General features: G+C 39.2%; 1 protein-coding gene across 4 annotated transcripts in view; it reads right to left on the reverse strand.

The window, feature by feature from the left end:
- Window positions 1-4: 4 nt before the first annotated feature.
- The window catches only part of LOC145458635 (complement C2-like), a 52,110-nt gene continuing 37,402 nt past the window's right edge, over window positions 5-14,712 (reverse strand). Inside the window, exons 18-22 of one of the 4 annotated variants that reach the window (XM_080337066.1) lie at window positions 9,809-9,947; window positions 5,180-5,318; window positions 4,337-4,466; window positions 2,306-2,480; window positions 5-133 (exon numbers count right to left, since the gene is read on the reverse strand). In XM_080337066.1, coding sequence (XP_080193192.1) covers window positions 126-133; window positions 2,306-2,480; window positions 4,337-4,466; window positions 5,180-5,318; window positions 9,809-9,947 — 591 coding nt within the window. In that variant the 3' untranslated portion in view covers window positions 5-125. Of the gene's footprint in view, window positions 134-2,302; window positions 2,481-4,336; window positions 4,467-5,179; window positions 5,319-9,808; window positions 9,948-14,712 lie in introns of those variants that run through there. The other 3 variants (XM_080337064.1, XM_080337067.1, XM_080337068.1) reach the window with 3 other exon arrangements.

The following is a 14,712-nucleotide window of genomic DNA, read 5'->3' on the forward strand; positions in this document are numbered from 1 at the left end:
AGCATTTCATGTTGTCAAGTGATTACATTTTAATGTAATGAAAAAAATTCACATCAAGCAATGATAAACAGGGGTTACCATTTCCTCTCAAGTAGTGGTAGACAGGGTTATCAATGCGTCTCAAGTCAAGGACCTGTTACAGACAAAATTAGTTTATTATTAAGGCAGTATTAGGCAGAGGTGGTCAGCGTACCTTTCTCTACTCAATTGCAAGTAAAAGCAAAATTCCGAGACATCAAAGATACTTCAAGTAGAAAAGTCAGCAGTGGTTCACAACCTTTTTGACCTCGCGGAGGGATCAAACTTCTAAACAAATGTTGCGGACTGGTGAACCGCCGATGCGCACATTCAAGCCTAAATTTATAATTATGACAAACATATGCAAGTCTATTTATTGTAATATTGGAGGTCTCCAGTCAATAACGAGAAAACTATTACTGAGAATGGACATTACCGAGAATGCAATGCAGGCATGGTATGCATATGTACAGGTCGTGTACGGCTTTGCCACATTCAGTGTCGATTCTCAGATATTAATTTCTCCACAACGCCATCTCAGTAACTAGATCAGGGGTTCTCAGCATTCTTTCGGCCGTGGCCCATTTTTGGGTTTGAAAATGTGGCCCACCTCTAATCCTAGAGTCATAGTCATGTACGGTGTGTGGTAATCGCCGCCGCCGATATGCCCATTTCTCTAAAACATGCACATTTTCTCTTACTAATATTTAAATGTAGACATGCAGGGACATCAAAGCGCGGGGAAAATTTTCAAGTTGAATGAATCTCTAATAAACAATGGACGAAATAATTTAAGGCCCCTTGGAGCTACCCCCCATCCCGATTAGGGATTTGGAGTGTGACAGTTACGGCCCTGGAAGATTGCATAACTCTTGTGTACTATCGCTGTTCCAATCACGTCGCGAAACATAATGATCCAATCCTGGCATCTACTGTGCGATTGGGGGTTTTAGTTCCACTATGGTCGGGAATAATATAACCATTCTGGGTCCGCTTCAAACAATTCATTGGTGAATGGGATGCTACAGTGAAGTGGAGAAAGAATTTTTTATTATGTTAGCTGTACAACGTACACAGTAGGGGCATGTCTTGTACCTAAGTTGCAATGCCAGAGCATTAGTTCGGTTTTCAGTTCAGTTTATTAGCAATTTTTATCAGTTCAATACACCACAAAAATTTAGATACAATGAAAAGATAGGAAGGTGTCGAAACGACTTGTAGTAGGCTTTGGAATCAGACACCCACCTTGGCCTAGGCATTAAATCCAATAGTAAAATCAATTCATGTTAATCTTACATTATGTACAAAGAGTACAAGTCGAGTCAACACAAAATTGAGTCGAGTCATTTTAGGCATTTGGGAAAACGTCTCGAACAAGTCGAGTCACCAAAAGATCGTGACTCAAGTCGAGTCATTACAAGCCTGGGCAATGCCCGCGAAGTCCTGTTAAAGACCACAAACCTGATGGTAACTGTTCGGTATCCTTTGAAATAAATGCAACTTTGCTGTTTGCCTTTACAATATATATAACCACATGTTATAGTTAGGCATAGTTAATCGGTCAATGATTGAAATGTAGCAACTTCTAAACAGCTGTATACAACACTTGCACCATTGTAACACATGGCCAAAGTCGACCATGCACTATCTATGACGACATCATGCAAAATACGCTCCAAACTGTTAAATTAATTTACATTTGGTGTTTGATTCTCTAATTAGTGGAAAAGCATCCAACTTCTTGATTTTTGGAAATGAGATATAAAGTTCTAATATCCTTGGCGGACCGACGGGAAACTTGCCATGGACCGGCCCGCGGTTGAGAACCACCGCTGTAGAGAGAGTAGTTTCAAAAAGTAGATTTGGTCTTGGATATGGGAGCTGATAGGACTTTTGAATTCGCAAGATCTATCTTTGCAACTGAATAATCACACCTTAAAAGGGTACAGCAGATGACAGCCATTTGTCATGACTATTTCACGAATAGAAGTGCGTAAAGAACATGAGCAGACTTGCCCCCAAACTACTTTCCACTTTTCAAAGGGCAAAGTGTTAGTAATTTCGCTTAAGGACTGTACATGCCAGCTATTTGTAATGACTATTTCACGAATAGAAGTGCGTAAAGAACATGAGCAGACTTGTCCCCAACCTACGTACTTTTTTAACCGCAAAGTGTAAGTAATTTCGTCTAAGGACTGTTCAAGAAGAAGTGGGCAAAACAGCACGTTATGTAGGCAAAACCTATGTGAATAATCCGCAACAGTATAAGTGCTGCGCTGCTGACCACCTCTGGTATCATGTTCCATACCGGACAATGAATTTCCCATTGTTACGTTGACCCATTCGACGTATTTCAGAACGTTGGTGAAATATCCGGGATAATCCCCGGTGCCACATCCTTTTCCAAATGATACAATGCCGATCTGAACCCAACACGATCTCCTGGTGGTTGCATCGTACACCTGTGGAATATTGGCGTCATTAGAGAGTGTTTTCCTGCCAAATCGGAAAGTTTTTGCTGGCATTTAGCCCTCAATTTTACCGGACCACGACTTGACATATCGATCTCGCCTTCCAACACATGCCACCTTTTGTGTCACCTTTCCTTTTATTTTATCGCCTAGGCCAGGTGGGTGTCTGATATCGAAGACTACTCCAAGTCGTTTCGACACCTTTCTATCTTTCATTGTATCGCAGTCTTGTGGTGTATTGAAATGATGAAATTATTAGCAATAAATTGAATTGAATTCAATCTCTTTCAATATGCAATTCAATAATGTTATTTATAATATTGAAATACCACAAAATATTTTTGGCTGACACTCGTCAGCAGTAATGGTCAGCGACTAGTAGATATTTCAAAATAACATTGCATAAATCGACAGACATATCACCAAATATTAGGGTTACCATATGTCCTATTTTGAGAGGATTTGTCCTCATTTTCAAGAAATTGAAAGTGTCCTCGGAGGACGTTTAAATGTCATTTTTAATGGGAATTTATCATCTATTTTACAAAAAAAGTATTAAAATGCGATCAAAAAGTTGACTCCGGAGAAAGACTTTTATTTTATAGTCAACACAGTGCTTTCGGTCGAAAAATTTTCAAAATCACCAGTTTTCTTTTCCGGTGCTAGAGCTTTCACAAGTTTTGAAAAGTGTCCTCATTTTCAGATCTCAAAATATGTTAACCCTGCCAAATATGAGACCACTGGCATTATAAATTTGAAAACCGAGCTGAACAGATGGTTTAGGCTCAATAATCGTCTAGATCAGGGGCGGCCAACAGATGGTCTGCGAGAAGGTTTTGAGTGACCCACGGGGTAGTTCTCAAAATTAGTTATATTATCAGAAAATAAATGACCAAAACCAAATAACCAAAATTTGATTATCCTGACCGAGAAATTTGGGATTTTGATGACTACTATATCAGTTCTGACGCATTCGTGTAGCCACAGGCCAGGTACATCCTTCGTAGATCGTCGTATATGACCATAAAGTACAATATTTCGTATATTAGCTGAAAACTTCGATATTTATAAGTCCGAGCGCCGAATAATCATGTTCTTGCCAAATGAGACTAGCAATATATGCAAGTAACATTATTATTGAATGAATTCATTCATTAACTTTGAACAAATTTTCACGGTGAGCGCCACTACGTCACCGTGTCTCCATGTCCCAATTGTTATTGATTTTGATGTGCATTATTATAAGTATTGTTTTCACCGTTTCCTAATCCTATTCGCTCCTGTCGGAACACTTAAAAAGGTCATCAACATTCAAGTGGCCCGCGAAATGGTTCGCAAATCTCATGTGGCCCTTTGGCCGAAAAGGTTGGCCACCCCTGGTCTGGATAAATATTACACAAATATACTATCCATTGAACGTTTGCCAATGGCAGGTTATGCCAACAGAAGTACCCAAGTATGTTCTGCCTATTTGCAGTACATACTTGAATGGTTTAGATTTTATTCCACTTCAGCTCAACAGTTTTCTAGCAAAAATTACTTATATTATACTTTGGATTTTGTAAAATAGCGGAAAGGTTTGCATCACGTAAAATTGTTGCAAAAGCCCGGCAAGACAGCACTTGGATCCCAGTAACCAAAAGTTACACTAGTTTTGTGTTGGAGGCGAAGATGGAATCTGCATTTCTGGAAGCTGCGTCCAGCGACTAACTGATAAAAGTGTACGGAATTGTACAACTCATGAACATCTTCTAGCTGCCAAATTACATTTTCACACATTCCACCGTAGCGTATATTTAGAGCACAGCGGCGCTTTTATTAAATGAATTAATTCAAATTTGCGTCACCTCTCGTATCATAGGCCCGCCGCTGTCGCCTTTGCATGCATCCACCGGTTTATCGTCAAGCGTTGGTTCCGTGCATATGTTGTTGTCATTGTATATGTTTCTTTGTATCTCTTTAACCCTTTTTCTGCATCTGATTTGTGCAATGACGAGCGTAAAGCAACAAGCACTTAAAGCATTACTGATACCTCGAAAGTGAAAAGCAATTAGTTATCATTCAACCCATTTGCTTGATGAAAGCCAATCCATAACTTGCTCGAATTTTCCATAACCATCTGTCTGCCTTGAATTGCATTCGGGGGGTGTCCAATATACATTTCACAATTGAATATTATTGTAAGTTTGTGATTAAATTCGGCCACTCACATAGTGTGTCAACACTCAACAGTAGAATTTGTTTCGACGCTTCAATTGACATTCGCTACAATTTATAAAAGAAAGGCTCTTAACTAACTTTCATACATAGCAAACGCTGATTGACAAGATAGCATGACGGTGAAGCGTCTGGCTTTTTGCTCGGTAGGTCGTGAGTTCAATCCCCGGCCAGGTCACACCAAATACCTCATCAGTAAAACTGGTATCTATACCGCAAAAAACACTGGGGACAAAATATATAACATCTTATTGTATATGCGGCTCATCCCTATGATTAGGGACAAGCCGAATCGAAACTGCGGATATTTTGCTGGACTTCTTAATTTCCTTAAAGACTGGGCCAAGTATGGCACCACCACATACCACAATATGGGATGAGGACATAGAATTACCAAATGTCATGATCAAAATTGAGTAAGATCAATTCTGGTGATTACCTAGAGAACAGAAAGCAACATGCAAGTTACGTACGTACTATCATTTGCTATCTGCAGAACAACTTGTCGCAGAACCGGGAGCTCTACATCAACATAATTTTTCTTGTTTTCATGTGAATGATCTCCATAACCAGTGACGGCAGTCTTTTCCCCAGCACGCAGTAAAACATTTTCTACGAAGCATGAATAATATTAGTAGAAATGAATTCTGGACGGTCTGTATCAGTATGAGTATAGCTTCATTACCATCTTTTTACCAATTCAAGGAGCCACATGAATTACAATGCAATGACAAGAAAGGAATCAAAATGACCTGGTGGAGTCAATCAATTATTCTCCCACTTTGGGCTACAAATATAGAAAGTAAAACAGTAGAATGTATTCAAAATCAACATGCACAATGCACATTGTATACTCCATGAGAAATGATCTGCACAATTTGCAAAAAATCACGTCAGTGACGAAGAGACGTGGTACGGGCAGATGTGTTAAGGTAGTCAGCATAGCTACTCAAGAAGTAGAATAACGCCGCAAGTCCCTATTCCATTACGAGAAGAAAATGAAAGGTCTGAAAAATTCTCAGGTCAGTCGTATAAAAAACAAAATTTGCTGAAGGGTTACATACTTTTACCAGTAAAACATGGCTACCTTCCAGGTCCAGAAAGAATTTTCCTAAATACAATCAGTCACTGGAACACCAGGGATATTTCACTACGATAATTTCACTCATAAAGTTGATGCAAACTCATCACAAAAGTCGACTCTACTTTTAGAAATATAAAGAATAATAGCTTTTTCCGGTACTGTAAAACACAACAACTTGAGTTGTTTGTTAGGCATATGTTTATATCCATCTACCTTGGATTGGCCCCATTTCCACCCGCTTTGAAAAACAATTGATTTCTGCGGTCAGCAAGTGTTACGACCAGGGCTATGGAGTCGGAGTCGGTGGAGTCGGAGTCTGGGTAATTTTTCCTTGATGGAGTCGGAGTCGTGAAAACTATAATAGCTGGAGTCGGAGTCGAGGGGAAAATACTGACTGGAGTCCGAGTCGGAGTTTGTGAGAATAACCCTGACTTCGACTCCGACACCAACTTCTCTATCATGAAAACATTTGCTTTCAAAGAATTTTCGAAAGAATTTTTATATACCACCAATCACTGTTATTAATAACCATACAGATCAGGTACGGCCAGCCCGTGGCACGCATGCCAAATTTGGCACACGAGAGAAGGTTATGTGTGGCCTAGGAGGTAATTCTCGAAATGACATCAGGTACAATTGCAACGCCAACCAAAATTTGATTAGCATGACCGCGAAATTTGATGATAACTAAAACAACAGTTCTGACGCATTGCCGTATCCAGGGGCCAGCCATATTTATCCCAGATCTTCGTATATCAATATAAAGTAGAATATTTCATAGCAGATTTATTTGACTTGAAAATTTTTTCGGTACTTCGCATGATTCATTGTCACTAGATTTCTTGCATTCAATATTTGAACCCCCTTCTGAAAATTATAAATACAAATATTATTCACAGAACTGAGTCTAACTATATTCGCAATTAGGAGATAACGTGTCGTCCAACATGCGGCTTCGCTTGTGCACTCGCAACGAGATCGTCGACAAAACATTTGCACAAAATGATAGAGGCATGTTCACTGATACCGTCGATTTTGCTATGTCTGAACGCCGAATAATCCTGTCCTTGCCAAACGAGCCCAGTGGTATACAGATGCGACCCCTTATGTATGTTAGCAACATATTTATTGATATAATTCAGTCATTATCTTGCAAACAAATTTCGCGCCTCGCGCGGCCAAGGCCTGATTGCGCACTGCACAGTTGCATGACATATTGTTATCAATTTTAGAGCGTATTAATATAAGTCTTGTTTGTAATGCTACCTAATTCGGTTCGCTCCTATCGGACGACTAAAAAAAGGTTATCAACATTCCAGTTACCCGCGCAATGGTTCGTAAATCTCATGTGTCCCTTTGGCCAAAAAAGTTGCCTACCCCTGATATAGACAAAATTAGATATTACTTGCAAATTAAAACTCCGTTGCAGAGGGGAAGAAAATCGCAATATACGTTTTCGCGATGATGTCAAAATTGATGCAATTTTTGGAATTATACCATGATACTGTGACAGAGCAGATGCATCGGCTGGTTTTGTAAAATTGTAAAAATGATGTAAATATCACCAAACGATGCTTCCCACTTGATAAAATTAAAAATATTTGTAGTGTAGCTTAGCTGTTTGGGTCGAGAAAATGATTAAGAAAGACTGCAAGTCCCAATCCTTGAATACTTGATTATTAAGTACATTTAGACTAGACATGGGCTATGGTTTTTGACTACTTAACTAAATTCCATTTATGACCAATGTCTATTAGTAGTCAGAGTGTGTGCGCTTGTAATCAGGATTGTGTGCAATGATAAAATTAGTAAGTTCAATCTCTTTATTAGTTGCTGACTCATACACAAGAGCTACACTTGGATTTTTTATCTACGTTTTTATTATACAGGATTGGATATCTGCCATATTTGAATGATTCATACATTTCAGGATATTGGAGATTCCATGTTATAAAAACTTGAAAAAGGAAGGATATTTAGCAAATCTTTCTTTCATGTTAATTGCATAGTGGATAATTCGAGCTGTGCCACAATGAAACAATTTAGCATGCCACCGTTAATCAGATGTTTGCATATGTCTAATGGTTGTATGATAGTCATTCAACCGACAATGTGGCATATAATTTTCGAAGTAAATTGGTAATTATGCTGGAGTCGGAGTCGGGAGTCGGTACGTTTAAAGACCCAGGAGTCGGAGTCGGTATGTTTAAAGACTCAGGAGTCGGAGTCGGTATATTGAAAATGTGTGGAGTCGGAGGTAAAATTCACTGACTCCACAGCCCTGGTTACGACACAGTCAAAACCAATGTGATTTTTACAACAACATAACTGCTCCCTTCAACACGCAAAGACGTTCTCCCTGCACTCCAACAAAGTAATGTAGTGCACGAATATAAGTGCCACTGCACGTCTGCAGGAACGCATAAACCAACATGTCCCCAGATTTTTCCGAACGCGTGCATCACGCTCAGTGAAAAGCTCACCCTTAACTCATCCGCTCAAGATTGACGCTGACTGATCAAAGGCCATTAATTCTGCCATCGGCAAACATCTGTTAGATAATACAATTTGTGCGAATAATTATCGAGACGACCGATTTCGAATCGTTGGGCCAGGGTTACAATTCACAACTCCATTTGTGTGCCTTGGAGTCGACTTTTATCAAAATACACCAACCAAAACTCTGTCAACAAAAGGAGTTCGTGTACCAACTAAAAATAGTACATTGAACGCTCTCTCTTTCATGCTGGTGACGTCATATTTTGTGATACGATTGTTTATATACAATGTTCTTTCCGATTCTTTACTAGTTGCAGACGGTTACCCCTGACGAGTGTCAGCCGGAAATATTCGGGTTCATTTCAATATGAATATACTATTCAATTGTATATTGAAGTTTTGTACCTCCAAGAAGCTCTTCAACTTGAGTTAGTGGCGCAAATAGGCAAAATCTACTTGAGTGCTCCGATTATTACTCAGTTACTGATCACCTCTGGTTTTAGAATGGGGTATGGGCGTGGTCGCTTCGTCGAAAATCAATCCGGTAATTTCAATATGCACGCTAGCAATTATCCAGTCAATACTGCTCGAATTTAGACTGTATTGTGAATATAAAATAGTAAATTTTGGTTTGCTCATTGCACATGCACAACTTAGAATGGAGCCAAGTTAGGTGTGGAGCGTTTTAACAGCTCTAACAATTCAGTTTATTATTAACAATTTATCAGATGAACACCAGAAGATTGCGATACAATAAAAGATAGGAAGGTGTCGAAACGACTTGGAGTAGTCTTTGAAATCAGACGTCCACCTGAGTCTCAGCGATGTAAAAAGGTGGCATAAGTACGGTAAAAGAAGATAACATAAAAGGACAATCGACAAAATGAAGTGGCATATATGACAGAAAGCGAGGTCAATTTATCAAAACGCAACCCACTAATCTTGATCTTTGACTATAGTAGGTACCGTATTTTTCAAGTAAGTGGTCTGCGTGTATATTGATTTGAATGTGGACATGCTCATGAGAGAGAGAGTCTTTATTTTCATCCCAGTAAAATAGCTAACAAACAGACGGCAATGACGGTGGTAAAGTCACCGCATGTAGGAGTTAAACTGAGCTTTGAGCTTCCTTCATTTCTCCAAATCCATGAATAGAAGATCTGAACCCACAGCTCTACAATGGTGACATATTAATAAAAGTGTTTTTGTGCTATTGTTTACGTAGACCAGTTTAGACCTACCCCACCCCCACGACACCGTTACAGAGGGTTAGGGATCAGTGGCAGCAAAAATAATGACACTTTTCGAATCAGTGCCCCAAGATTAGCTGAAGTCAACATATCAAGATAAACAAAAGCTTCAATGACTATGGTTCAAAATCAAATAAACCAAGGTCTTTGTCAGTGCCATCACCACGAGCAAACGCAATAATCCTACGAAACACGAGTTGCGATATTGTGCTGGAATTCTTTTACATTGAATATTAATCCATCAGCCAGAAAACAGAGGACAAAGCTACCTTCTCGTCGGCATCGTTCTAGGTTTGGATCATCGTTTCTTGAAAGCTCCAAAATTTTTGGCGTCAAGCAAGTCCCCGTACAAGGTAAACAGATTGGACGTACAAACTCATTGAGGGTTATCTTTCCTTTGACTTTGATCTTGAGCAAAATGGAAAACAGATTATAGTGATCTAGTGTTGCAGAGGTTTAGGCTAAATATTACCTTCAGCCAAGAGGCTTACCTAATTTACCGCAATCCAGCTAATGAAGCAATTCAACCACACCTGTACTGCAGGGGTGACAAACTAAAATTGCCTCGCGGGCCGGATTCAAGCCTTAAAATCGCTCGCGGGCTGTACCAGTCGACTGATTCCAAAGTATTACATCATCATGTTATTGCTTATCACTTGAATACTTTACTATATAAAGCATATTAAGATAATGCACGGATCATAGCTGTTTTATTCTAGCATTATTATTCGCGAGCTATGCAATTGACAAAAATAATAGCTACGAACCGCTAAAATAGCGGGGCTAACAACGATATAAGTTGGCCTATTTCTATGCTCCCCTTGCTTTAGTCGTAATCTAGAATTAGCCCTGCGTATGCGTTGTGGTGAATACACGATATTTAACTGTAAATGACGACGTTGGAATTTGGTTTATTGTTATTAAATCACGAGTCGGATTTCTTTAAGTCTGGGGACCTATTCGGTCAGAAGTGACACAGCAGTGTGACCATAGATAGTTGAATTATATTTGTGTAACTAATATATTCCCCATGCATGCTACATATAATGGTTCCACATTGGCGTTTTCGATTCTGTGAATAACTACTTTTTGGTCCATTTTTACACACAACTCTTAAATCAGTGTGCCCTTTTTGCCATCTCGAAATTGGGTGTCAATGTCACTGACTTGTTCCCAGTGTCCACTAGTGTGAAACCACAACGCCGCGGTCAGGTGGTATTAATCTGGCCTATGAACATGCTCGACATTTTCTGTATTAAGGGATTATTTATTAGGAGTATTTTCTCTAAAATATCTCCACATATGTTACAAATGTGCTGGATAATGTAAGCATTTTTCAATTAACGCAAAATTGCTTCACGGGCCGTATGTTTGACACCCCTGCTGTACTGCATCCCAGACAGGGGGTATTCGTGATTTGTAATCCTAATATTCGTAATCATTTCACGTAATGGTAATCGATTAGTCATACACATAGAATTAAATACTTCGCAATATAATTTTAATAAAATATTTACTTTTACGAGGAATAATACATGAGCTGAATGTTTGTCACCAAGGACGATTGAGTCACAATCAATAGCTATACTTGTCATTGCGTCATAAGAAACGAATTGTTGCATATGGCCATCAACAGATACTGCTAGCTTGTAGGAGGATGATCTCCACTCTACTTGGTTTCATCAAATATTGTGGTGCTTCTAGGCAGTGAGTATGTGCACCAGCAAAATGCCCCTTAGTCAATTAAAGACTTGAAATTTTATACTTGTTAAATATAACATGCCGATTTCAATATCAAATCATTAGAACTCAATGGTCACAAAGACAAGTGTGAGTGGATCTTTGGTATTACTGATAACGTCAGCTCACAGCATTCGCATTAGTTGGATTGTAGGTATAAGTGCATTAAACTACAAGATGACTTTTCAAAGGATCCACTTGAAGTGTAAATTGTTATTACGGCATTCTATATTAAAAATCGGAATATGCTGTCAGTGGCCCCTTTATATACCATAGCGGCATGGGTTTTGGCTTAAATGAAAATTGTGGGTGACGAAGTTAAGATATGGATATATTGTGATGTAACAAATAATGTCAGTTTTCAAAAATATATGTTTCACAATCTGAATGCAAGCCTTATAAACTGTTCAAGACTGAAATTCGAGGAGAGAGAGAGAGTCTTTATTTTCATTCAACCAAAATACAGGAAAAACAGGCGGCAACGATGGTGGTACAGAAAAAATGCATGCACAGTATTCGGTATCAGACAGGAATGATCGATACGACCGCAAGGTTAACTGGTCTGATCACACCAGCATCAAACAGGTATACTTGACTCTAAACAGTAAGGCTGCAAAAAATGTTGGTTTAAAAAGGAAAATAAAAAAGAAAAAGTAAACGATGGTAGCAAATGATCAATGAAGCAATGTCTGGGCAAGGTAGGATAACAGTGTTAATATAACAAGAGGTGATCAAGTAGGTCTTTTTTGAATCTATTATAAGGCAATTCACAGATATCTTGTGGCAATTCATTCGAGATGATAAGACGTTAGGGTTGTTCAGAATTGACCGACTTTCAAAAAGTCTAGGTTGTCAGTCCGTTTCCCATGCCTTATACCTCAAAAACAAATTCTGGCTACTTTTTTTTGTAATTCATCCCCTGCATCCGTGTGCATGTTGCCGTTTTTTCATGCACCCAAAAAATTCTTCGGAATTAGGGGATTCCCCCGTTGTGAGTGACTCGACAGGAATCTCATGTGTTCTCATTGACGTGAAGCGCATGTTCTAGCGTTGATGACGCACTAGTCACTGCAGTGCAATGGGGATCATTGATTAGTCAGGTGTTTTGCTGCTTTGTTGTTACAGACCTGTGTTTACGATTGAAGTGCAGGACTCACCGGGTGGCTTTTTGACTCATGCTGTTAGTGAGTCTAGCGCAGGATTAGTGATTATAGTATTGTAACAGTATTGCATTATTCGATCTAATGGACCTGACACTCTTTCCTGTCTACTGAGATAGAAATCAAAGCTTGTATATGTCTTCTCCAGTGACTGTGGAAAACAGCCAATCGGTTGCTCTGAATTTTGTGTTTTTTCCTAAGATAACAATACACTGTATGAGTATTTCCAATTTAGGAATAATTATCTTCCGGAATCAATAACTGGATCTGATCCGACTTTTCTTGCACAAGTAGTGCAGTATGTGTTTTACCTAAGAGAACTGAAATGTTTCCAACTATTCTTTGTTGCTTGACTGAGTTGATGTATATTTATTTTGCTGGGATTAGCTCTAGTGCGAAATGTCTGGGAAAAAAGAAATTCGTCATCTAGTGCAATAGTATCGAAGAAAACTAGAAGATCACGGTTGCAGACTCAACATTTCCTAGTTGGGCCATCTGAGGAAACATTGCGGGATCGAAGCTGCCTAATCTTAGGAAAGTTATGCAGTATGTGCTACAACTAAGAGAGCATTCATATGCAAAAACTGAATCAGTAAAGTTACACATCCAGGCTGTAGGAGATGAAGTAATAGGTTTTTGGTTCCTGGCTGCCACATAGACCATCACACAAGTCAATGCCATTGAAAGATTAACGACAGTGTGAAAACAGAAAACAAATGGCTGTCACCAATCCACCAGAGCACATTTCATTGCACTGGGATGGAAAGCTCACTAAGAGTCGTTTAGGATATCAATTTGAGGCCTTGGCAGTGCTCGCATCGTCTGCGTATTCCGGCGCATTTAAGAAAGGGACACTTCTTGGCATTCAAACTCTGGAAAGTGCTACAGGAAAAGCACAGGCTGATGCATCATTTGAACTGCTGGAACTTTGGAATTTAACAAAATCTGTTAGAGCTCATGTGTTTGACACAACATCCTCAAACACTGGTAAAAAAAAGGTGCGGTTCCGTTACTTGAAGAATTGATTAACAGGAAAGATTTCTACAATGCCTGTCGCCATCATATTTATGAACTGGTCATTCGAGAGGTTTGGAAGTGTTTGTTTGGATCAACAACCACAGGCCCTGAAAACACGGATTTTAATACCTTCAAGAAGAAGTGGAAACATATTGATAAATCAAGAAGCTATAAAACGCTGAAGTTTATTGAAGGCAGCTGGTTGGCGATGAAAGCTGATGAAGCAAAGCAAGAAATAATTCCACTGATGAAACCCAATGATGGAAAGCAGATTGAAGTCTTGATAAGAGATGACTACAGAGAATGTGCAACAGGCACCTTGGCGATTTTGGATGACAAATATGTTGATCATCGTTTTCGCAAGCCTGGCGCTACTAATAGCACTGGATGGATGAGTCAAGTGCTGCACTGTCAAAAATGTTCATGTTGAGTGAGCAAATGAGCTATTCTGAAGAGTTCATTAAAAAGATGGTACGAATAAATTCATTCATTGCCCTGTTTTATGTCCCAGCTTGGTTGAAAACTGGTATTGCATGTGACACACAGTGTAATGATCTCAAATTCCTTCATGACATGACGCACTTTTCATCATGCGATTTCACAGTAGCTGATTTGGCATATAAAAAGATGCGAAAACATCATTGGCATCTGACCGAGGAAACGGTGGTATCTACAATGTTCTCGGGTAAACCAAGATTCCTGACAAAGTGAAGGAAGTGATGGCTGCTAAATTGCTGCAAATGCCAATCCTTGAACAATTTCGCAGAAGTATACCTCTTGAGTCTAATCTCTGACTCTGGCTCTGAGTCAATGAGTATGGTTGCTTTAATTGGGCCGAAATCATGGTTTCTATTCTATGCTATACATGTCGAACATGATCGGTTGAGTCTTCCAGTTTTGGAATGGCATACTGATCCGCAATTTGTGACTGCTCAAGAATTTGTGAGTAGTGTTGAAGTAGTTAACGACGCAGCAGAGCATTTGGTAAAATTGAATACCGACTTTGATGCTTTCAAAACAGATGACAAAGAACGGCGGGCGAGCCTTTAACAAGCCGTGGAAGATCACGCGAACAGATATGCCGATTTCTCTAGAGCAACCATTTCATCCACCTAATTTAAGTAGTATTTGCCAAGTTGATATATTTCTTTGCCTTATTGTTTCGTTTCCTTTGAACAATGTGATGTTTATAATGTGGCTGTGAGTGAATGATACATTTACAGTTGTATTCTTGCACATGGTGATCCCGGAAATTG

Source organism: Botryllus schlosseri, chromosome 16 (genome assembly GCF_051294905.1).
Source record: "Botryllus schlosseri isolate E-star chromosome 16, Bs_hap1, whole genome shotgun sequence".
NCBI classification, from domain to species: domain Eukaryota; kingdom Metazoa; phylum Chordata; class Ascidiacea; order Stolidobranchia; family Styelidae; genus Botryllus; species Botryllus schlosseri.